Source organism: Centruroides sculpturatus, unplaced genomic scaffold (assembly GCF_000671375.1).
Source record: "Centruroides sculpturatus isolate CEXI.00-Female unplaced genomic scaffold, Cexi_2.0 scaffold381, whole genome shotgun sequence".
Lineage (NCBI taxonomy): Eukaryota > Metazoa > Arthropoda > Arachnida > Scorpiones > Buthidae > Centruroides > Centruroides sculpturatus.
In genome coordinates this window covers 361,727-387,400 of record NW_019384670.1, presented here as the reverse complement: position 1 = coordinate 387,400, position 25,674 = coordinate 361,727, and the positions used below count along the sequence as shown (strand labels likewise).

The 25,674-nt window shown below is 27.5% G+C and overlaps 1 protein-coding gene across 1 annotated transcript in view; it reads left to right on the top strand.

Annotated features, from left to right (window-relative positions):
* Positions 1-25,674, top strand: part of LOC111626691 (ankyrin-3-like) — a 173,100-nt gene that overhangs the window by 107,059 nt on the left and 40,367 nt on the right. The window contains exons 9-18 of the mRNA XM_023370173.1: positions 4,866-4,964; positions 5,324-5,521; positions 5,593-5,790; positions 7,139-7,304; positions 9,430-9,560; positions 13,012-13,209; positions 13,306-13,404; positions 14,537-14,734; positions 17,288-17,386; positions 18,995-19,178. Coding sequence (XP_023225941.1) covers positions 4,866-4,964; positions 5,324-5,521; positions 5,593-5,790; positions 7,139-7,304; positions 9,430-9,560; positions 13,012-13,209; positions 13,306-13,404; positions 14,537-14,734; positions 17,288-17,386; positions 18,995-19,178 — 1,570 coding nt within the window. The remainder of the gene's footprint in view (positions 1-4,865; positions 4,965-5,323; positions 5,522-5,592; positions 5,791-7,138; positions 7,305-9,429; positions 9,561-13,011; positions 13,210-13,305; positions 13,405-14,536; positions 14,735-17,287; positions 17,387-18,994; positions 19,179-25,674) is intronic.

Sequence of the window (25,674 nt, the reverse complement as noted above, 5' to 3'; positions counted from 1 at the left end):
GAAAATTGTCACGAGTATGAAAAGTTATGTTATGAAATATAATATGCCTTATATTAATAAAAGGTGATTTTATAATTTTAAAATTTGTAACAGACTAATGAAAGGCTTATTCAAAAGGTGTTATATTTAAGTTTGTTCCTGGTGCCAAATGCTCTAGCCACACTCAGTATACACCAAAATATACAGTACTGAAATGAAAAGATGAACAATATTACTTTGTTGTCCTGTGAGTTTATTTCTCCTAATTGAAACTAACATACACACTATTAGCATGCTGATTTACCATGGTATGTGTAATGTAAGTATTCTAAGTGTGCACCTCCTTGCAATGAACAGTGTTTGTATCATTCGTGCAGATTCTCAACAAACAAATATATCTTGCAACAAAGGTTGCTGCAGACTCCTGCAAAGGGACATGATTTGCTTGCGTAATACAGGCACTGTTATTGGCAGATCTTTACAGTTGAACACACTCTCCTTTAACATTTCCTACAAGTAGGCATCAAGGTGGTGTAAGATCGGTGGTATGAGTATGGGAAGTCAGTACAGTAGAACCTCGAAAACTCGGCTCTCGATAACCCGGCACTCCGGATAACTCGGCCACACCCTGGCAGGGCGAAAAAAACCTTAGTTAATTAATTTTCATTATAGACAGCTTTATAAAAATATCAAAGCTCTCATAAAGTATTTTTCTGAGGTCTGTCTTATTAGGTAAATTACTGTACACAGTGTATTTATTAATTTTCATTTTCATGTAGTAAAGGCTCTATGACTTCATAAAGGACGTACTTTTCCTTTGTTTAAGGGTATTTGGGCAGTTTATTCTCTGTTATATTCTCAAGTAAACAATACATACAAGTTCAGTACAGTATTTTCTGAGGAAACACTCGTACTTATTTTTTTAACCCCATTCCCGATAACCCGGCATTTTCACAAACTTGGCCACCCTTCGGTCCACATTAGGCCGAGTTTTCGAGGTTCTACTGTACCGCATGAAATGATTCATCCTGGAAGGTTTTCTTGCAGAATGGCTAGAAATTTTTGAGCAGTATTGCTGAGTTGACCTGTCCTGTTGATACCACTGTCATGAATAGATAGTGGAGGTTCTTTTCACATCAGAACCTTCTCAAATTCTGAAGAAATGGTCCAATTATCGTATCCCTATGTGTTCTTGGGTGACAGAAGAGCATTGCCTTTCTTTTCACTACTGAGAATGTGTGGCTGGAGCTATACCCCATCAACAAACAAACATGCATGTTTGAGTTGCACGGGTTTCAGTACTATATATTTTGGCACATACTGTATATAGCAACAAGTATACCCTTTTTTTGGCAGAAAGTTCAGTTTGCCTATCTGTGACTGTTGGGTATAAGGATCACCTGTTCTGTGCCTAACAAGTTCAAGACTTGTTTCTTTCTTTCTGGCTACATCTCAATTTTGTCACAATATGACAAAGTTGCACAATGCCCTAGTATATAATTATTAAATTAGCCATAATATAGCCTGATAAATAATCTGGCAGATCATTTGTCAACACTAACTATCCCAAAACTCTAATCATTATTAATAATGAGTTCAGACATATGATTTTAATGATAGAATAATAGTATAAATTTGTTAGTTTGTTTTATTTGAATTGTTTTAACTTGTCATGTTGAAATATATTTGAATAGAGATATTTAACTATGATTCCTTAAAAATAGTTTTTTATTTTCTTAGTTGTCACAGCCTCAATACAATATGCATGTCACTGTTCTTTTACATCTCTTCCATTATGTCACTCTTTTGAAAGGGACTGATTTATAAAGTTACATCATCTCTATGACAGTCTTAAATAGTTATTTTTTAAAGTAAAACTTTATATGATTTTATATTTATAAAAGGTTGTAGTTATTGATAGATTAATGTTTTTACTGTGTTAATAGAAAATGCAAAATAATAATTTATGCCTGGTAAACTTACTGAACTTTTTATAAAAAAAAAGATATCAAATGCTAATTGGGAACACTAATACAGAATTATTAAAGATGTAAAATTCAACTGCTTTTATTTAATGTTAAAATTTAATTCAAAAACTAAGTGTAAAGCATAAAATTTGTATATTTTTAATGTCTTTTAGGTAAGTTATTCATATAAAATTTTTTATATAATTTAATTATTTTTCCAATTAGTAAGGGATCTAATTTTTCAAATTAGAATCTTTAAAAATTATTAAATTTTACATTTAAAATGTAAGACCTTATAATTTGAGTAAAATTTTAANGCGTTTAATTACATAATAAAAATTTTAATTTATTAATTTTTTAAATTCATATAGTCTATGTAAAAATTCAAGTAATGAAATCTTTTGTGTATTTATAAAAAAATTAATATATATAATTTTATTTACTTTTCTTAAATTAATTTGAATTAATGTGATTTTTCTTAAAATTACACATTATGTTTTTCTTCTTTTTATATTTTTAGAGAAAGAAATACTGATATTTTAGAAAATTTTTAGAAAAATCTTTTTGTGTAAAAATAAATTTTTCTTAAAAGAATGAATTTCATATTTACTACTTTAAAACATTGGATCATTCAATACATCTTATCACTACAAATTCCTTACTTGGGATTCCTAATTGTTTTAAATGATAAAATTACATTATTTAAAAAAGTGTACAGTATATAAACTTTAAGACAAAAGTATGTATAAAATTACATAATTTTAAAGTGAAAATTCATAACATAATTTTATTATATAATTTATCATTTCTATTAACATGCTGATTTTATTATAAATTAAATTAACTCCATTTTATTAATTTTTAATTAATTTATTATTAAAATAATTTATGTAATTTCAAAAACATTAGCATTAAACATGTATTGTTAATTTTTTTTTGTAATTGAGAGGAATCAGTCTTTTATTTAACGTAGCCATCTGCTGTACTTTTTTACCATTTTATTTAAAATTTAAGAATCTTAATTATGAATTTTTATGCTAATGACTATTTGTAGGCTCTGGAAATAATTTTTATCTCTGATTCTTTTTAGAGATGTAAATATTTTTGGGATTGGGTTCTACAATACTATTTTTCAATCAGAATGTGTTCAGTAAGCTGTATTGACAGATAGCATAAAAAGTATTGATAACCTGTATATAGTACTGATAGTTGGTAAGAAAAATATATTTTGGCAATAAGTCTGGTGACTGGCATGATAAAAATGAATGAACTGATTCATGTTGTTGGCCACAATGAATGTCTTGGGCCAAATGGAGCTTAAAAAAAAAAAAAAGCAAATAGGATGGAGACCCCACTTTTGTTGGACAGCAATTTTTGGTAAATGGATAGTACTCTCTGGTAATTGTCTTATCCAATTATGTTTTTGTTAGGAAACAAGCTACAAAGAAGCATTGATGATGATATTTTGAAAGAGAAAGGTAAAAACATGGTTACTGAAAGTACCATTTAACAACTGACATTAAATCCAAGATAAGCAGTAGGGGAAAAAGTGTCAACAGAGATATACAAAAAATTTAGAAAATAGTATAAATTCTACAATATAAATATGTACATTTACAAAGTAAAAATATACAAATACAGTGGAAACCCAGTTAACGAACTTAATCCGTTCTGCGACTCCGTTCATTAACTGAATTGCTCGTTAACCGTAGCAATTTTTCCCATAGAAATTAATGCAAATGCAATTAATCCGTTCTAGTCTCTGAAATTTTTGTGATTTTATTTGTAATACACAGTAGATTTTCTTTGATGAAAATGTAGTATCTATCATTACAGCAACAAACATGTAAACCTTGTTTAATAATACCTTCGTTTGTTGTAGTTGGTGGCAGAAAAGTGGAGATACATGAACCTTAACGCTTAGAAGGGGAATCCCTCCAAAAAAATTACGGGTAGCACTTCATCAGAAGATTCTTAGAGTCGAAGTCTCGGTAAAAAACCCACCAGTGGCTAAGTGGTCTTAGTACCTTGAACACGAGGAGTTCGTGGGTTCCACCTCGCTCAGACGGGCTGGCCACGTGAAGTTTTCCGGGTTTTCTCCACATCTGTAACGCCTAAATAGGGACCAGTTTCCTTAAAAACACCTCCAAGAAGGCATTCCCCCTAGGCAGATCGCCCAAGTGTTGCGTTGCCATAACTTAACAAACAAACAAACAAACTCTTTTCCGTAAGGAACAAGAAATTGATCTAAAGTTGATTGTCTTACTTTTTTAATCAAAATTTTTCTCAAATGTGATAGTGCATTGTCGTTTATATTGCGTTGTCATTTTCTATTGCCACTATGACTTTTTTCTTTTTTGGATGTCATATTGATTAAATATATAAATCACAAAACTGAAAAAAGAAGTATAGCACAAACACTCGGAAAAGCAATGCTTAACTCGCGCATGCCTAACNTTTTTGGATGTCATATTGATTAAATATATAAATCACAAAACTGAAAAAAGAAGTATAGCACAAACACTCGGAAAAGCAATGCTTAACTCGCGCATGCCTACCACCAACTAAAATTTGACACAAAATACCATTACGTTCGTTATCCGAATTTTGTTCATTATCCGAGACAAAACTTTTGCAAAATAAAAGTTTGTTAACCGATTTGGTCCTTAGCCAGAATGTTCGTTAACCGGGGTTCCACTGTATTAGTATTAAACACTGTTTACTGGTTATTGTTACATTTTTCCAAAAACAGAACTTTATTTTTTAGTCACCATATGTGTACCAGAGTAATTTTTAACACTGGTTCTTCAAATTTATGTATCTACTATAGATTTCAATATCTACTAATTTCATTCATAACTTTTTGCATATTATATTATTATTTTATTTGCCTAAATATTAATTGTTTAATGATTTTAGAATGGTTTGGCACCACTCCATATGGCTGCTCAAGGAGACCATGTTGATAGTGCCCGGATACTGCTGTATCACAAAGCTCCAGTTGATGATGTTACTGTGGTATGTATTCAAAATATTTCCAGTAATGTAATTTAGCAGTTTTTTAATGGTCACTATTTGTTACTCTGAATATTTGTTTAAATGAAAATCTAATAAAGAATTCTGAAATTCTCAAGTATCTTAAAGTTCTTGGAACAGGAATTTTATCCTGAAAATTCTGACATTCATAGAATTAAAAAAAATTTTATTTAATGATTACAAATAAGAAGTTATAACTGTTTCACAGACAGTTTTTCAGAAATTGCTATATAGTTTAATAATTTCTAATAGTTATTGCTTTAATAATACTATTAATATTAGTAATACTTTTGTAGAGAGTTTGTTTATAAAATAAAATTTAGTATTCACTTCTTTTATAGGATTATCTAACAGCTTTGCATGTGGCAGCACACTGTGGCCATGTAAGAGTAGCAAAACTCTTATTAGATCGTAAAGCTGATCCCAATGCCCGTGCATTAAATGGTTTCACTCCATTACATATTGCTTGCAAAAAAAATCGCATTAAAGTAGTGGAGCTGCTATTGAAGCATGGTGCTTCAATAGAAGCTACTACTGAGGTGAGTTGAAATTTTGAAACTTTTAACTTGTGGAAAAATATAAATTTTTAAGTTTTAATTAACCTTTACAGTCAGGACTGACACCATTACATGTGGCTTCATTCATGGGATGTATGAATATAGTAATATTTTTGATTCAACATGGTGCTAATCCAGATGTTCCAACAGTTAGAGGAAAAACACCTTTGCACTTAGCAGCTCGTGCTAATCAAGCTGATATCATACGTATTCTTTTACGTAATGGAGCACATGTGGATGCTTGTGCTAGGGTATGTTATATTTATTTCATGAAATTTTTAAAATTTATTAATGAAATTTATTTATATTTTTGTATAGTAAGTTATTTATCAAATTTTGCAGTTAAATCTGAAATAATTTTATCCATTATGTATTTCAAAAATTGTTGTCACTCTGAAATTTGTTGTTAAAAATTTTTTTCATGTCCATCATTTCTTAATTTTAACACAAGCTTTTTATAAATGCATTACTTTTTTGTATTAATCATTATAAAAATCATAAAAACATCTTAATAGCATGAAATTAAAAAGAATATCAGACAAGCTAGTAACTTATGCAAATTCTAAGGTGTATAGAGAAAACATTATTTTTCTTTAATAATTCAGTCAATTGTTTTCACTCTGAACTAGATCAGGAATTCTTTTATCACATCTTAAACATTTTTTATATATATGTATATGTAAATAAATATATATGTGGAAAGTAAGGATTTTTAAGACAGAAGTCATGTAATGTATGCATAAGATATCGAGAAAGAAAAGCTTAGAAGCAATCATGTAATGACTGAGGAATAGTGTGAAAAGTTGATAGCAAAGCAAGAGAAAAGTCATTGGATGTGGAATAAGCAACACTGGGAAAAGTGTTCAAAAGTAGTTAAGCCTTTATCATATAGTTATTGCTTTAATAATACTATTAATATTAGTAATACTTTTGTAGAGAGTTTGTTTAGTCATAGAAATGTTGGTCATTAGATAATCCACGGATCTTATCATATGATAAGATCCGTGGATCTAGATCCGTATCCGTGTCTAGATCCACGGATACGGATCTCAACTTTTGTACTTAGTTGGCGCCAGTGCCTTGTGACCTTGGACCGTTAGTTGATGCTTTGTGTTAGTAATGCGACGTGTTTTGACTTGCACTGCACATGTTTTTGTTTATAGTTTAGTGTGACACGGGATAGCATAGATTATGTTTGTATCTTTGGAGAGTGTTGAGTTAAATTAAAATAAAAGCAATGTCGACAAAAAAGTTTAGTAGTGTAATATGGTAAATGAATTTTGCATGATAAAATTTTTGCAATATGAATGTGCCAAATATGTGATTTTAAGAAATAAAAAGTGATTTTAATTGAAGTTATTAGTATTTTATTGCTACCTATCTTTAAAATATCATATAAGCAATGAAATCCATTAAGTTAAAAGATCTGTTAAAGATCTGCTAAAAAGTAACGGATACGGACTTTTTTTCCCCTCAGATATCTGCGGATACAGATATGGATATCTGGCACATCACTAATTTATATATAAAATTTCTGATAAGTCAGTAAGAAATAAGAATATTTATTTTTTTAAATATATAATTTAAATAATTTTTCAGGAGCAACAAACTCCATTACATTTTGCTGCTTGTCTTGGTAATGTTGATATAGGTGGATTATTATTACAACATGAAGCTGCAGTTTATGCACCAACAAAAGATATGTATACAGCATTGAATATTGCTGCTAAGGAAGGACAAGAAATAGTTGTTTCTGTTTTATTAGATCAATGTGCTTCTTTGACAGCTACTAATAAGGTAAGATTGATTCATTCATATTCAAAATATTAAAATGATAATCTGGTATCTTAATGATTTCATTTATAATCTATTAGAGTTTGGTTGTTTATATTATTATATATAGTATGACTGAAGATAAACAGAAGTAACTAATAGATAAATGTAAACTTTAACACTAAACAAGGCATCACTCACCATATCAGTTACTTTAACACTTAAAACATATTTTTAATTCTTTTTAAAAGTGACATATGATCAAAGTTTCCTCTGGCCATTTTTTTTGTGTTTGGCTAATTTGGCTTTTAGTTATACGGTAGAGCCTTGATTATCCGACCCCCAATTAACCGATTGTCCTAGTCGGCAAATTTCAAATGTCTGCTAGTGATGTGGCGCTACAATATTTGGCTATGTCTTGGCTACTTTAATATTATTTTTGTGTGTTTTAGCTGGCAACACTCATTCGACCATAAAATGGAGCCAGTATTTAAACGAGGCTTAATTTTCTAAGTTTTAACGATACAATAGTGACAATTATTATTTTAAAAAATTTTTGTTAGGCTTAACATTGATGAAAATTCAACGTGAAATAGGTTAATAGCTATATACTAATATACTAATTACATGGGGTATAATAATATACTACACTAATAATGGATTTTTTCATACTTTCGGTTATCCAACTTTTCAATTATCCGACCAACCCCAGTCCCCAATTGAGTCGGATAATTGAGGCTCTACTGTATAACTAAATCAACTAAAGAGTTTGTTTTAACTGAATTGATCAAAACACACTATGATCATGTCATGAACCATAAACAACCTTCTTCAGAGGCCTGCATCATTGTCCTGCTGGAAGTGTTTAAGGTTCATTGCATGTCATTAGATAATTGTCACCAAAGTTTTACAGGAAGTAATTGTGAATTTTGATTATATTAAATCTTAGCAAGTATAATGTAATAAGTCGCATCTTCCATACTGTTTCCAGCAGTAGGTATTATTAGTAGGTTTCAGCTTACAACATAGAGAAGTAAGATATATTTTTTAAAAATACAGTAGAAAAAAACACTGAAAATATAATGATGAAAAAAGATTTTTGCATTTCAATTATCAGTTAGTTTTAAAAACTAAATAAATATAAACATGTTTCCAGTAATAACATTATAAGATTTTGATCACAGTGTTTTCTAAGAGAATTTGGCTTAGCCTTGCATTCTGATTGGATGAAATTTATCATAAATTTAAAATGCTGCAATTAATTTTTAAACTCTGAGCCTAATATGAGATATAGAGCTGTTTAAATACATTTACTTTAGAAATCTGAATGTACTTCTTGTGTTTACTGTTTATTTTGGGTCACTAATAAACCAATGCACAAAAACTTGATTTTTAGGCTAACCTCTGTAACTTTAAACTTTTTAACTCAAAGTCTGAATTTTTTCCCCTTATCAATTCAAGTTAACCAAGTTTTACTATATTTTATTATTATAAATTNAATAATCACATTAATTTTCTGTCTAAAAAATTAGCTATATATAGAGATATTCTGTGGCATCATATCTCCTAATTACTTTTTTTTCTACCTTGATAGCTATATTTTTTGTCTTTAAATACTTTTGTTAAGAAGAAACAAAATAAACAGTAGAATATAAAATTACATTAGTGTATTTACTAATTATGAGTTAATTATAATGGAACTATATATTAAATTCAATTAATAATTTTAAAAATTTATTTTTATTTATATAGCAAGGTCAAACTGCATTATCTATTGCTCAGAGATTGGGATATATATCTGTTGTAGAAACACTCAAAGTGGTAACAGAAACTATAGTGACTACCACCACTACTACTGTAACTGAAGAAAAATATAAAGTTGTTGCACCAGAAAACTGATGTAAATATTAAAAAAGACAGTAACCTAAAATCTAGCAACAGAATAAACAGTACTTAATTAATTAATTAACACAATATAGTAAAGTCTCTTTTAAACTCTGCCTGTGTGTGGAAGAAAAAAGCTACAACAATATCCATTTTTTGGATGTAATTCTGACCTGGCAGGATGGCTTTATTTGCACCAAGATATTCCATAAATCTATATACATTATTATTACAACATGGAGCTGCAGTTGATGCAACAACAAAAGATATGTATACAGCTTTGCATATTGCTGCTAAGGAAGGACAAGAAGAAGTTGCTTCTGTTTTATTAGATCATGGTGCTTCTTTGACAGCTACTAATAAGGTAAGATTGATTAANATATCCAATTTTTGGATGTAATTCTGACCTGGCAGGATGGCTTTATTTGCACCAAGATATTCCATAAATCTATATACAGGCCCCCCTGTTCATATCAGTGGAATCAAATAACCTGTTCTCTTTAAAATAATGGCATTTTGGGCACTAGTCAAAAGAGCCTTCATGCATTCTTCCAGCATGGAGAAGGAACTAAATTATTTAAGAGAAATTGCAATGCAACACAGATATCCTACAAAAATCATTGGAGGTTTAATTTATTGACATCAATTGTCAACTAAGAAAAAGAACAAGGAGAAGTTTTTCTAGACTGTTAAATATTTCAAACAACTTACCAATATCCACAATTAAATAGCTAAGGCCAATAAATGCAAGCAATAGCATACAAGAGTAATATTTTCATCTAATCTTTACTTAAAAATGCTAAAGATTTTGAAAACCTGGACAACCTTCTGAGAGTCTACTCCATTTCATTAATAGATAATAGAGTGGGTAAAAAGAATACATTGGGGCCACAGTGCATCTTTAAACCTATGAATAAAGGAACATGAAGAGTCAATCAAGAAGAGTTTTTTAACAACAGTGTTGAAAGTGTTTGCAACTGACAATCAGATGCAGGCATACCTAGATAGATAACGTGTAAATAATACATCATACCTGAGAAGAACCCATCTAAAACACCTGGAAAGAATGAAAATATATAAAGCCAATAAGATTGCAGGGGCTGTAAATTTTAAATAATCAGAAACAATATTGCCAGTATGAAAATCTTTATTTGAAGTAACATAAGAGCTTCATTGATATGTGAATGACCAATACCATGAGTGCATACATAACCAATCAAATAAATGTTCCATCTAGTTTAAAATTGTAAGTTTTGTTCTAAGTTAGTAATAGGTGTAAATCTGAAGATGGTCAGTAAAAGCAATTGAAAACATTTGTTTTTGATTAAAATGTTTATATACTACAGTAAACTCTTGTACAATGTGCAACTAGTACAGTACATATGCAAAATTCGAATTTTGTCATTTAGAGGTATACTTTTTTTTTTAACTTTTTGATCTAGGTTTAAACTCACATAAATTGTGTGATAATGGAAGTTAAAAAAAGTATACCTGTGAACGAGAAAATTCGAATTTCGATGTACTAGTCGCATGTTGTACAGGAGTTTACTGTATTTAGACTCCTAAAATATACATCATATACAATATGTCAGAGTCTTTATTTGAACTTTTTTTGAAACTTTTAAAATTAGAACACAGCTACATTCTATAAATAGAATGTTTTTTTTTGTTTTCATTTTCTGAAGAGGGCCAATAAAGTTGTGGTCAAAAACGTTCAAATACAGTAGATCCCCTATAATGCGGGTTCATATAATGTGGATTCATATATCGTGGCAAAAAAATTGCAACCGTATTCATATAAAGATGCTAAAAGAGACTTGTAAAATTCAGTAAAACGTCATCGCTGACTCGTGTTGTGACAGGATTGGTTGAATCTGGACCAATAGTGGACGAGCAGCCAAACTACTTACACGCTACGGAGAGTTTAGGCTGATAAGTTGAGTTTACTATCATCTATACAGTATATAAATTAGGTATTGTAAATCTAATACAGTACTGTAATTTTATACATTTCTTGTGAAAAAACATTTCTTTCAACGGCAATAAAAATTATTTCTATTAATGACGTCTCCAAAGTTCAGTGAATTTTTCGCAGAAAAATAACATATTAGAAAATGCGCCCGCCATTTGGTGTGCTGCTCCACGATGAAAACAAGCTTAAGCAATGGCATTGTCGAACAGTGCACACTTGGTAAGTAATCCTACAATTTTTTGTTTATAGCATAGTTTATATGGATTATTCCCAAAAAATTATACGTGTTTTGGAAATGTTGAGTCAAATTAGTCTAGAATCGATTAATTTTATGGAAGAAAACCTTTCAAACAGTCGTAGTCTGTAAACTGCACACGTGCCGGGCTGTGATTGGCTCATGTGTTTAAGGATTCCTACAACACAAAATTTGTATAAAGTGGAACTTATCTACCATATTATAGGGGGGGGTCGACTGTATTGAATTTGGGTGTTTCTTTGCTGGAAATTTTGCATTTAGGTTTGATTCTCTAAATGTTTGTGTTGCTGGATTTTTGGTTATTCTGTGTATTTTAATTTTTCAATTCAATAATTATTGTTTTTGTTGAATTTTATGAACATCTTCAAAATAAGAAATTAAATATCAAATTACTATGCAAATATTGCATCATTTGTTAAATTAGTTTTAACATATAATACTGAAAATATATGTTTTGCGATGTAATTAAATTGAATTTCCAAAAAAACCACAAAATTTTCTAATGTAAATTAGAAAAGTTAACAAAAATGTAAATTTATTACCATATATCTCAGCAGATAAGACGATAGTTGAATCATAAAAATGGCTCCCAAAATTCGGGGTCATCTTATAGGACAGATAAAAAAAAATTAGATTGAAATTTATATAAATTAAAACCATTATAAAAAAACGGACAAACCATAATTATTTACTAGTAGAAAGAGTAGGGTATTTGCACAAAATAGAGTAGCCCATACGACATTTTTGTGAATAGTCAAGGTCATTACCCAGATGCCTAATCAGTGCGAATGTTTGCAACAATTATAAGGCAGTGCTGCCAGATGCAAGAAAAAAAATTTGTTTATTTGAAAAATTACAAATAGGACATAATTCCGTATACACTATACAGTATTATTATTCAGATGATGATTGCTGATCTAAACTAAATTCATAGGCCATTGATAGTTTGGGGGTCATCTTATAGGACAGATATATGCTAAAACTATAAAACTTTAATGAAAATTTATACCTCATCTTATCTGCCAAGATATACAGTAATTTATTATGGATATAAATTTGAAATTTTCTAGAAATTAGTTATATGCTTAAACCATTATAATATATCTGTTGTTTTATTTTAGTTGTATGTTTTATTTTTTGATATTTTTATACAAATTATTATTATCAATTTAAATATTTTATAAAATTTGTTTTAATTTAAAGCATTTTTGAACGTACAGTGTAAAATAGAAAATATTTAAAATTTTATAATATTTCCAAAAATGTTAATTTGTTTTATTTAAATATGTCATTTTGAAAGTCCACAAAACATTGCATCATAATAATAACAGCAAAAACAAAATAAACAAACTGCTGTAGTTCATGTCACCAAAAAATATTTAATTAGAAATGTTTTTAACTTTGATTTAGATCATCATCATCTAAAAGAATAAACAGAATGCTAATCTCTTGTCAGAAATATTTCTGAATTTCTTTATTAATTTTTTTTTTAATTATTATAAATATAATTTTGTATAATATTCTTGTAATATTATAATTTCATATAATAATTCTCATAAAATATTTTAATATTTTTAATTTATTAAGAATGGAGTTACACCTTTACATGTTGCTGCTCATTATGATCATGTAAATGTTGCCTTGCTACTTTTGGATAAAGGAGCATCTCCACATGCTACAGCTAAAAATGGATACACACCTTTGCATATTGCTGCTAAAAAGAATCAAATGGACATAGCCACTACTCTTCTGGAATATGGAGCAAAACCAAATGCAGAGTCAAAAGTAATCCATATAATACTTTATATTATATTTGCTATATTAAATATACTTATTATAACTTTATTATATTAATTTTTGTTTAATTTTTAAACTTACTAGGCTGGTTTTACACCTTTGCATTTGGCTGCTCAAGAAGGTCATACAGATATGACTACACTTCTCATAGAACATCATGCAGATGTAAATTCTTCAGCTAAGGTAATTATTATTTGTAGACATTTTTCAGAAATGGCTAAATAGATGTCTGAGATATTTTTATTGGTGGATTTTGTAAAAAAGTTAAATAACTTGACAAATGAGGTTTTAAAGATGACATTTTAAATATCAAAAATGTTAATACATAAATAAGATTGCTTAATAATTTATCTTTAGGAAACTATTTCTTGAACTTTGTTTTATTTAGGCTTTAATATTTGAATTAATAACTTGATATGTAATTTATTTAATTAAAAATTGAATAATTAAAAAATCATAGTTAATTTAATTCTGGAAAAACAATTTATAATTTATCTATACAATAATTTTAAATTATTGTATAGATAAATTATAAACTTATATTCTAAAACAATCTTTTTTTGATTATTTTAGTTGCTATTAAAGTTTTTCTTTTATCATTTATTATTCTAATTTTAATGAAAATTTTAATTTTTATTAAAATTAAAATTTATGTACATTATCTCATATAATTTATGGACAAAATGTAATGCGAATGTAAAAGTGATTTGAAATAAAACAGTTATTGGTATCAAAAAGACTAATTTAATTTAGTTTTGAAATAGTGAATCCTGGAACCATATTGTGATACTTAATTTACTGAATTTTCTATAAGAAATCATTAGTCCAAAATAATACTTACTTTTTCAAGCATCTTTATTTCATAAATTACCATTTAATGAAATAAAGATATTTGACAAGGCAAGTGCTATTTTGGAATTATCAGTTCTTATAGGAAATTCAGTTAATTAATTAAATTTCTTTGCATATGTCTGGCCTTGTACAGTACATAGTCCTTATATCAAAATGAGACAACTGTTTAACAGATAGTTTGTGGATGATCATTGCTGTTATTAAAGATGATATCAATGATTGATATAAGAAGGATTGATTAAATAATTCTTAAAGAATTAATCTTTAAACTATTTATTAAATGCATTAAGTATTTATACGTCTTTTATTTAAGTATTATTTTTTAATATCAGAAAGATTAGAAATTGAGGTGAATCTAAATTTAAAATTGATTATTAGATTTTATACTCTAAAATATAAGGAGTATTATTTTTGATATTTCATTTTTAAACAATCTTTTAAACTTTTTCTTATGTTTGTGTAGAATGGCTTAACACCACTGCATCTCTGTGCTCAAGAAGATAGGGTGAATGTTGCTGCCATTCTTGTTAAGAACGGAGCTGAAATAGGACCTCAGACAAAAGCAGGGTATACTCCATTACATGTTGCTTGTCATTTTGGACAAATAAACATGGTTCGCTTTCTTCTACAACATGGTGCAGATGTAAATGCCATTACTTCAGTAAGTTATGATTTAAAACTTTGTCATTAAAATTTGTCAAATAAAAATTATATATGATACATTTGTTAGATTTTATATTTAGTACATTCTTTAAGAGGGAAAAAAAGGATTCAATAATATACTTATATCAAATAAATGTGCATAAAATTCTAACCAGTACCAATTAGTTTTTCTGCAGCAATATGCCAATTATATGTGGGCAAAATATTTTTATAATGCATATTGTGTATACATAAGCCACATAAATTTTTATTATAGAAGTGGCTTAGTTGAATTTTTAAATAGGTTTTGTACAATATGCTATGTTTTCATCATAAATTTTAACTTTTAATTTGCTGACATAAATAAGATATTTTTTTATACTAGGCATAAATTGAAAAATTATTTTAATCTAATAATTATGCATTTAAGGAAATCATCTGAAATTTAATGTATTTCTCAGTTGCACAAATTTTTGTTTATGTGTTTGTTTTCAGAATATAACTCCTGCATAAACTGTTACTATCATTAAATTAATATTTTATTGTTATTAAAATAGAATTTGGAATAATTTTATGTATTATAATGATTAATTAGTGTTAAATTTAATGTGAACAGTCTGTGTTTATTTAAATCTTAAGAAAAAAAATGAGTTTTTTAAGCCATTTGCAAAAACTGACTTCAAGTATTTTGAGTACCCAGGTACAAAATTTCTAGCACTCTGCATTAATATGTGAAAATATTACACTATTTGTATTTTATGTAGAATATTCTAGTTTATTTTATTTTGCAGGAAAAAAAAAATCTTTGTAATTTTTTTTTATAATGAACAAGAGTAGATAAAGAGTAATTTTAAAATATAAATAATTATATGTGCCATTATTTTTTTAGTTTTAAATATAAAAGTGAACAAATTTATCAGCAATGTACAGGATGATTAATGGCAACATAATTCAACTGAAGATTGTGAAATCCCAAAGCCAATTGAGCTTGTTGCTGAATTGGCTTTGAAAGTAAACAGAAAACTAAACAAGCTCCAAAATGTTTAGCGAATAAAAAGAAATAGTGCAATTTAATAGAAACAAACACGTTAACATCATAATGTATGAATAATGATTTTTCTATGCTAGACACTTTGTTATCAAATTGATAAAATTTCACAATCAAAGTGAAATACTCTTGCACATGAAGTAAACAGTGTTACAGATAGAATTACAATTTTAGTTTTTTAACTTTTATGATTAAGTTTTTTTTAATTATAACATTGATTTATAATTTTATTTTTCACTGATTAATATAATCAATGTAACAAAATTATTTTTTAAAGTAATTATTTAAATACTAAAAATTAATATTAAAAAATTATTTATTTATAAATTATATCTACCGTATTTACTCGCGTATAAGATGAGGTTTTCATTTATTTTTCGCTGTTTCAAAAACCTAGGTTGTCCTATACATGCGAGCAAAGGATTATTTGCATTGTGACCAACCAGGTAACACTTTGACGCATCTCCTGACATAGTCTTTGTCTCCCTCTCAAGTTCATTTTTACCACATGTGTTGTACTGGTGCCAATTCTTGTACTCCTGTTCCAAATAAAATTATTTTATTTTTTTAAGATCTGTGATTATTTGGTCTAAAACCCAAAACGTTTTTGCAATAATTTCTGTGAACTGTGCTGCCAGTATAGGTCTACAGTCTATTATTAATAAATCTAATTTTCTTTATTTTGATCTCTAAAGTCACACCTTGTCCTATATGTGAGATTGTCTTATACGTGAATAAGTACGGTATTCAATAACAGTTTGAATCAATAATGATAATTTTTAATTTTTGAAATACATTAAACAATGGCTGATCATTTAATTTATGGAATAATTTCAATGTTTTCTTCACATAACTTTCTGGGAAAATGTGACAATTGTCTTCTCTGAAGCTTTGTGACCAGCCTCCATAGATACTGATCAGTTTTTTTTTGTTTTAATTTTGTTTGTAGATCTTTTATTAATGGTCTGTCATTGATGATTGTTTTGAAGAAACATTGCTCTTGTTTAATTTATGTTTTTTGAGGTAAAAGGTGTGCAGATATACATTTTATATCTTGAACAATTCTGAATAAGGAAGCAATTTGCTACCAATCTTGTGCAGCCAGCATTAAATTAGAACTGAGGTTCTTCCACATTCCCAATGTTTATGGAACTTAGTCCCTTGTAATTTCTTTCCATTTTTGCAACTGATGAAAGGTCTAAAAGACAAGTTTTTCATATCTGACAAAGAAGCATACAAAGTTACAATGACAATTTTTAATGTATCTCTAAAGTTGTATACCAGAAATCATATGATGAATGGTAATGGAAGAGATACAGAATATACAGGTCAATGGAGTGTATTTTTGAATATGACAAATTGTCAGAAGTCTCATAAAATGCTAATAAGAAAAATTCAAATATTATTCCGTGAACTAAATGATCAGCCCTTGCAATTGTTAATATAGAATATTTTGTAAAATATTTATTTTTTTAATGCAATTTATGTGATGATGATCATAATGAAATAAATATTTAATTATAGCATGGATATACACCACTTCATCAGGCTGCCCAACAAGGACATACTTTAATTATTAACCTACTGCTGGAAAATAATGCTTCTCCAAATCACACAACAAATGTAAGAATATTTTTATGTTTAATTTAGTCTGTTATTTAAAAATATGTAACAAAGATTACAGTTTTGTTTTCTCTTAGTATTAATGAATATTATGCTTTTTAAATTTGTTTATTTTTATTACAGGAAAGGCTTTTTTCTGTGAAAATATATCTAATATTGCAGAAATTATTTTAATCAAAAAATTTCTGGAAATAAAATTTTTAGTTTGGTTTCATATGTAATGATTGATTTAAAAATTGGCAGTTGTTTTTTAATAATTAAATATTTCAAAATTTTATTTCTAAAATATAACAGCACTGATGTATGAAATAATCATACAACAATCAAATAGTTATAAATTTTTTTAATTGCAAGTTTATAGTAGAATATCAGTAAAATAACTTTGCAAGAGTTTTATTTTTGTTTGTAGTTAATAAATATACTTTATGTTATATATTTTATAAAATATTACTTATTTGAAACATTACAGAAAAAAATATAAATGCAGTAAGTCACAATATTAGATATACAAAACAAAAAATAAGAGTATTAAGTAGATATATTGATTATTTTAATTCTGTGATAAATTGTTTTGCATTTGACTCAAAAACCTTCTGGGGGTTATCCCTAAGTTTTCTAAATGCACTCTGTTAAAGTCACAATTAATTCCTGTTCATAAGGTCTAAGAGGTTTACAAACAACTCAAGAATTGTTATTTAAAATAAATCTTTTGCACTTCTTTTTCCAATGAATAATAAGCCAATTCATATTTTTTTACTTAACATTTACCACAAATCTACCATTACTAATTTGATCTCTACTCTCTCTGATATAATTAATAATTTCAAAAATAAAAAAAAAACTACATATGTTATATATATAGATGTCAGCCAAGTCTTTGATTCTGTTGTTGTTTTGTTATTACTGGATACACTCTAATTCATTTGATATACATCCCACTTTCATTTTATGGTATAATAATTAATTTTTATCTTGTACTTTGAAAATTAAACTTTGTGATTTTCTTTTTAAGATTTTTATGTCCACTGTATGAGATCTCACAAAGTTTTGTATTATAAGTAACTTCTTATTTCTAAATCTTCTCACAGCTGGTTATATATTAGTAAATAATACCAACAAAACCTTTAAAATTAAACCAGCTAAGACAAGCACTTTTGATCCCAGTTGATGTTATAAACTTATTTTTCAAATGTAATTATATAACCTTTAGGTTAATATTAACAAAATAGCTGTAATCTATTATTCCTTTTTACATAACCTGACACAGTCTTTTTTGTTCATAAGTACTCATCATCTTAACTTTGTCCATATGATTAATGATTTGGGCATTGTGTTTGACAAAAATTTATTGTTTAATAATCACATTAATTTTCTGTCTAAAAAATTAGCTATATATAGAGATATTCTGTGGCATCATATCTCCTAATTACTTTTTTTTCTACCTTGATAGCTATATTTTTTGTCTTTAAATACTTTTGTTAAGAAGAAACAAAATAAACAGTAGAATATAAAATTACATTAGTGTATTTACTAATTATGAGTTAATTATAATGGAACTATATATTAAATTCAATTAATAATTTTAAAAATTTATTTTTATTTATATAGCAAGGTCAAACTGCATTATCTATTGCTCAGAGATTGGGATATATATCTGTTGTAGAAACACTCAAAGTGGTAACAGAAACTATAGTGACTACCACCACTACTACTGTAACTGAAGAAAAATATAAAGTTGTTGCACCAGAAATTATGCAAGAAACTTTTATGAGTGATTCAGAAGATGAAGGAGGTAATAATTCAATTTATAAAATATGTATTAATTTTGGGCTTACAGATTTTTATTGTAGTATTAAATATATATTACTAATCAATATAAAACAAATAATTTAAAATAAATTATATGAAGATCAACAATACATCAACACCAGGGATGGAAATCAACATCCTATCCAGAACCTGTTACCAGTGTGTTTTGTGAATAATACAGTTTATCACTAACGTTTTTGAACTGTTAAATAGTTCTTCCTCAGGTGAAATATACTGAATAATCACTGGAATACATCAAAATAGAACGTGAATATTCAAATTAAATCAAACGCATGCTTAATGAAATTCGTTAGAATGGACATGCACATTTCGTGCGTGGATGGTGGTAATTAAAGGTCTGTGTCCATAAGGCCTGCCAGACAACAGATAAATTTAGTTCTTCCTTTTGGTTGATGTAGATGGCCTTGTGGCTCGTTCTATAAATGAATATGGCTCTAACCATCTTAGATGTTCATGGTGAGGCGTAGTGATGATGAGCTTGGCTTTGTCAAATTCCATCTCGATATCAGGGTCAGATACATAAGTAGTAAGGGCCGTGGTGTGTCCTCCATGTTGGAGGTCTGCTCAGTGTACCAAATGCTCCTTAGGAACCAGAATACACGAACACCAAGATTACCACCATCCACACACGAAATGTGCATGTCCATTCTAACGAATTTCGTCAAGCATGCGTTTGATTTAATTTGAATATTCACGTTCTATTTTGATGTGTTCCATTGATTATTCAGTATATTTCACCTGAGGAAGAACTATTTAACAGTTCGAAAACGTTAGTGATTAACTGTATTATAAACAAAACACATTGGTAACAAGTTTTGGATAGAGTGTTGTTAAATTATATTTCATTATGTTATTACATTAGTTTTATTTCAAAAGTTATATTTAAAAATTATATAAGCGTGTCATTTTTTAAAATTATGATAATTCATATGCAAAAATTATCATATAATTTATGAATGTTTTGAATAAATAATAAGTCACAGAAATTTGTTACAAAAATATGGTGTTGGATAAACATATCAGAAGGTTTAAAAGTTTTCTTGTTGAGTGACAAAAAGTTACAGTGCATGAATTTGAAAAATATCAATATAAATAATAATTGTGTAAAAATACTGTTTGATGGAGCCAACTCAAATCTGTTTTTAAAATACATAATTATTATTATGTAAATTAATTGTCAACAAAATGAGTTCTTCAATAGAAATAAAATATTGAACTTTTCTAAAAATATTTATATAAAACTGTGTGTTTGTTGTTAAATTTATTATGAAATCACAATGAATTTAACAACAAACACACAGTTTTATATAAATAATGTTGAATAAAAACTAAATTAATAGAAAAAATTATGAGCTTTCTATGATGATATACAGTGCAATCTCATTAATCTAACAAATATGGGAACAGTGTTGGATTATGGAAATTGCCGGATTATTGAAATTAAGGTAATTCAATGGCACACAAATGAACTTGACAATGTGAAGTCAATTATTAATGATGAAACAAAACATAAATTGGACCACTGATCAAAATATCAAAGCATACTGTTATTTAATATTGCCTAATTGGTAGATTTTCACTAAATTTAGTAGGAGGTACAAACTTTTTGGTGGGAAATTTTGGAATACTGATTTCTTCATAATCAACCCTTGGATTTTTACAGTAGAAGATTGTTTGCCATCAGAGAAAATTCTGGTAAGTGTGGTGGTAGTATTTTCTGCTAATATAAGAAGTTTTCCATGTTAGGGATGGGATTTCTTGTTTTAGTGTAGACACCAGTACAAACATAGTGCCGTATTTCAGTGACTTATGTAGAAAGTCTGGAGGTTCAATCTGATCTCAACACATTAGTGGATACTAGTGAAAAGAGATACCCTGATTTTTATATTTGCACAAATGTTCAAGCTCAATACCATGTTATGTTTAGTGGAAACATGTTTAAATTTATTAGGAAGTTTCTATGACTAGGCAGAAGTGCTGGTAATACCTGAGAGTCCACTAGTGTCAGATTACTGAACATGTCAAACTACTGAAGGCCTAGATTACTGAGATTGTACTGTACAACTATATGCATTATACAGCACTATATGCCTTCATAATATAATTTTCATTTTTTTTGGTCTAGTGAAAATTTGCTGGTAGATGTCAAACTATTAATTAATGTTTTCAATATCTTGATTTAGTAAAAATCAATTATTGAATTTAACAAATATATACAAGTTTCATAATATTTTTTTCAGTTAATAAAATAATAAATATGCAAGACATTGTTAAAATTAAATAAAAACATGAAAACTACAGAACACTTATAACTTTTAATGTAGAACTTCTTCAGGTTAATATAAAGAATAAAACTAAGAGTTTGAACAAATTAAAAAAATTATAATTAAGTGATGCCAATTTGTTTGAACTTTATGTTGTATTCTTTATANCAATAATTAGTGAAATCTAACTACAAATTTACCATCCATGCACTCTCCCTACATGTTTGTGCCCAAAGCAGCCATCCGTTCTCCTCCAGTTACATCACTGCTCTTCATGAACATAATGAGTAACAGTTATAATGAAGAAATCTTGCTGGTCCACTTATGTTCATTATAACAAAGTTTGACTGTGTATATATATATATACACAGTCAAACTTTGTTATAATGAACATAAGTGGACCAGCAAGATTTCTTCATTATAACTGTTACTCATTATGTTCATGAAGAGCAGTGATGTAACTGGAGGAGAACGGATGGCTGCTTTGGGCACAAACATGTAGGGAGAGTGCATGGATGGTAAATTTGTAGTTAGATTTCACTAATTATTGGTAGTATATCTTTTAATTTTTAATTCTAAATAAGTTGAATCAAAAAAATATATATGTAATTACATTATACTGTATTTTTATTAATAGTTATATAAACTACAATATAATTAATATTTAACAATTTATTTTTTTGTAAAGATATAACTAATTAATAATATGCTCGATTTCAGTTAGTCATTTTATGTACAAATCTTAAAATTGATGACTGCTGTATTTTTTGATTATGTTGGTACTGTTGAAGATGACAAAGAAAACTTTCTACACACTTCAATGTTTTTAGCACCACATTCTAATACACAAAAATTTCTATTTCCTGATAAACCAAGAGACATTTTCTTTTCTTCATAGACATCTTTCTCATATAAGGGTTTGTTTCTAACTAGAATATATGGTAATTTTACACAATCATAGTCATGATTAGATAAATTGGCAGAGTAAGGCCAAAAGAAAGAGGGGAATGGTCTCCAAAAAGAATGCTAAGTGATAAAAAGACCTGTAATCAATGCAGGTTGTAAAACTAATTATCCAGTGGTCATAAAACTAAGCAATTCTTTTAGTTTTAGCTCTTCCAAGAATTTTTGGTATCACATTTCTTACTACTAGAACAATTAAGAATGTTCATGTATTTGCATAGCTATCAAAAAATTTGCTTGATATATCCTCATTATAACCGTAAGAAAATGTATGGAAATACACATAAATTAAAATTGTTATGGCATTTTGCTCATTATATCCATGTTCATTATAACTGAGTTTGACTGTATGTATATATATATGTATATATATATTTATTTATTTGTTTATTTATTTTGAACAAAGTCATATGTCATCATCTTTTGATGATACAATGAAAAATAATAAATATAAGTTGTGAAAGTAAACTGTTTAATGCTACATATAAATCTCTATTATTATAAATCTATTTAAGTAATTTTTTTGATTTGTCAATAAATTTTGAATTAATTTTTCTAGTGTACTAACTTGAAAAATTTCTCTTTTAATTATTTATTTATTTATTTTCTGTAATCTTTGCAATAACCATATCCTGTTTTTCATATGTATAAACTTTAAACTTTTGTTCACTAATGTGCCTGTTTTTTAATTTACCAGATGCATCTTATAACAGTTTATCATAAAGCTATTGTAATAATAAAATGCCATGATTAAGAAATTAAAATTCTTAAAACAATTAAACATTTATCTTTTGTTTAATTGATTTCTAAAATTTGATCATATTTAGATCCAAATTAAGATAAAAGATATGCTTTGTAGTATTTAAGTATTTAATATTTTTAAAAATCAAATTCTATTATATTTTTATAACTTACAGTTAGTTAAATAAAAAAATTGAAATAAGCTAGAAATGTATAAGCCCAACAATAGACCTTATTAAACTTATACACTGTCCTTTAGCAAAAGTTTGGTTAACATCATTGTTTATCATTTGTTTTCTTATTGGTTTTGATTTTATTTTGCTAAAGAGTTGATGTGTGTATGGATGCACAGAATAGAAAATTTAAATAATTTAAATCTGTCTGTTTCTTCACATTTCTATCAATTTCAGACCTTAACTCTTCATCCTAAATAAAAATTTTGGAAATAATTTCTTTCAGCAGAAATAAACAAAAAACTACAAATTCATTCTTTGAGTGAAAAGAGATATTTGAAAAATATCTTGGAAGTTAAAAAATTTGCATTCCTAGATCTGAATTCTCTGAACTTATAATAATGGATTTCTGTTATGAAGGACTTGATCGTGGAATAATATTAATTAATCTGATAACTTGATTATCCAAAAGTTCTTTGAAAAAGTTTGTTTTTATTTTTCTGTAAATGTTTGTTGTATTTATTGACTCCAAGAAAGTAGATTATTGGTTATACTAAAGTTTCTATAAATTACTTTATGTATTAGCATATTTATATTTTAGTACAGTTACACAAAGCATCTAATATCTCACTATGGTCATTTATTGAAAATCCTAATTTGTAGATTATTTTCTTCATTGAAGGAATGCTTTGTTTTTTACAAATGTAATATTTACTGTTTTTTTTATAATGTAATATTTGATCGAAAATTTTATACTGAAGGAGTAATCTTAAATTTAATAATTGTTTTTTATTTGTTGTTGTTCAGCCATATTATTTATATCTTTTAAATTAAATGGTGGTAATGAAAAAATGTATTTATACACAACTTTCATTCTCTCTCAATACTTCTTGTAAGTTTATATTAGCCATTGTCTTGCAATATAGTATAAGCAAACAAATCTACAATTTGCCTAAAAAAATATAAGTTAATAGTTCTAGTTGGTGTGGAAGTTACTGCATATGAACATAATTGCCAATGTTACAAGGTTCATTGTTGGAGTTTTAGTATTGGTATTATGTTGCCTAAATAGAAATTAATGATTTAAAGTACTTTGGTGTTAATTATAGTATAGTCAAAAAATTTAAGTAAATTGTTATTAATTAATTTAGAAATATCTCAGTTTTAAAATTAAATGTCTACAAACTAGCATGTTATGCAGGAGTGTCTTAACACAAGTGTCAGAGTGATTGATATGAATCCCGTGTGTCATTAAGGCATTTTTAGTGGTTGAAAATTAGTCAAGGTTGATTGAAAATGGTTCTTTTAAAATTATTAGTGCAATAGATTATGTATATGGCAGTTTAGGATGATATAAATTTGATGCCATAAGTAGATGTTTTTCTATGAAAACAGTGTGTGGATTAATATTGGCTTACTAAATTTATTTATTATTATTATTATTATTATTATTATTTACCGTATTACTAAAAGAAGAAAGGAGAGTTGTTGAAAAGATTGATAGTCAAAATAAATTTAAGAGGCTCCTGGTCTAAATTGATATCAACTGAACATCATTGAATATATATGTAAAAAATTATTAACATGGCAAGGCTTAATCTTTTGCAATTCTAAAATTAATTCAGGAATTTTTAGAGTTGGTGAAAAACTTTCAGCTTAAAGTATTTATATAACTTTACTGACTTGAAAGTTTTTGAGTCTAAGCTTGCTATAAGAAGATTTTTCTTCCGGTCATTTTTAAATGTAAAAAAATTAATCTAAATTATTTCATTTTTGGTAAGTGATAATTTTGCTAACATTGGTTTTAACTACTGCAAATAGTTAATTTTTAATTTGTTGATATATAGACTTGTAATAAAAATCTAGTAATTTTTTTAGCTTATATATGTAAATTAAAAATCTTTTTAAATTGTAAATTTACAATTTAAAATTTCCTTAAGTGATCTATTTACATAGACATGTAAGTAATACTTAGGCTTCAGATCACCTTTAAGTGATCTGCTCATCAAATATTTTTAATATCAAATTTTCTGATGTTGTCGAAACCGTGTTGTATTTGCTTATTGTGTACAGGCACAATGAAGTGACGTTTTTCTCAACACTGGGCTAGTTGAATCTTTTATTTAGTTAGAACGTTTTTTCCATACATCAACGTTTCGGGCATCAGCCCCTCTTCAGCTAACTAAATATATATAAAAATATTTAACAGGACACAAATAAAAACCAAAAAACTCACATAAATTCTTTGTAAACCATACCTCATTTCAGCATGGACACTGCACATACAGTAGAAATCGGACTACACTTAGGTTTTTTT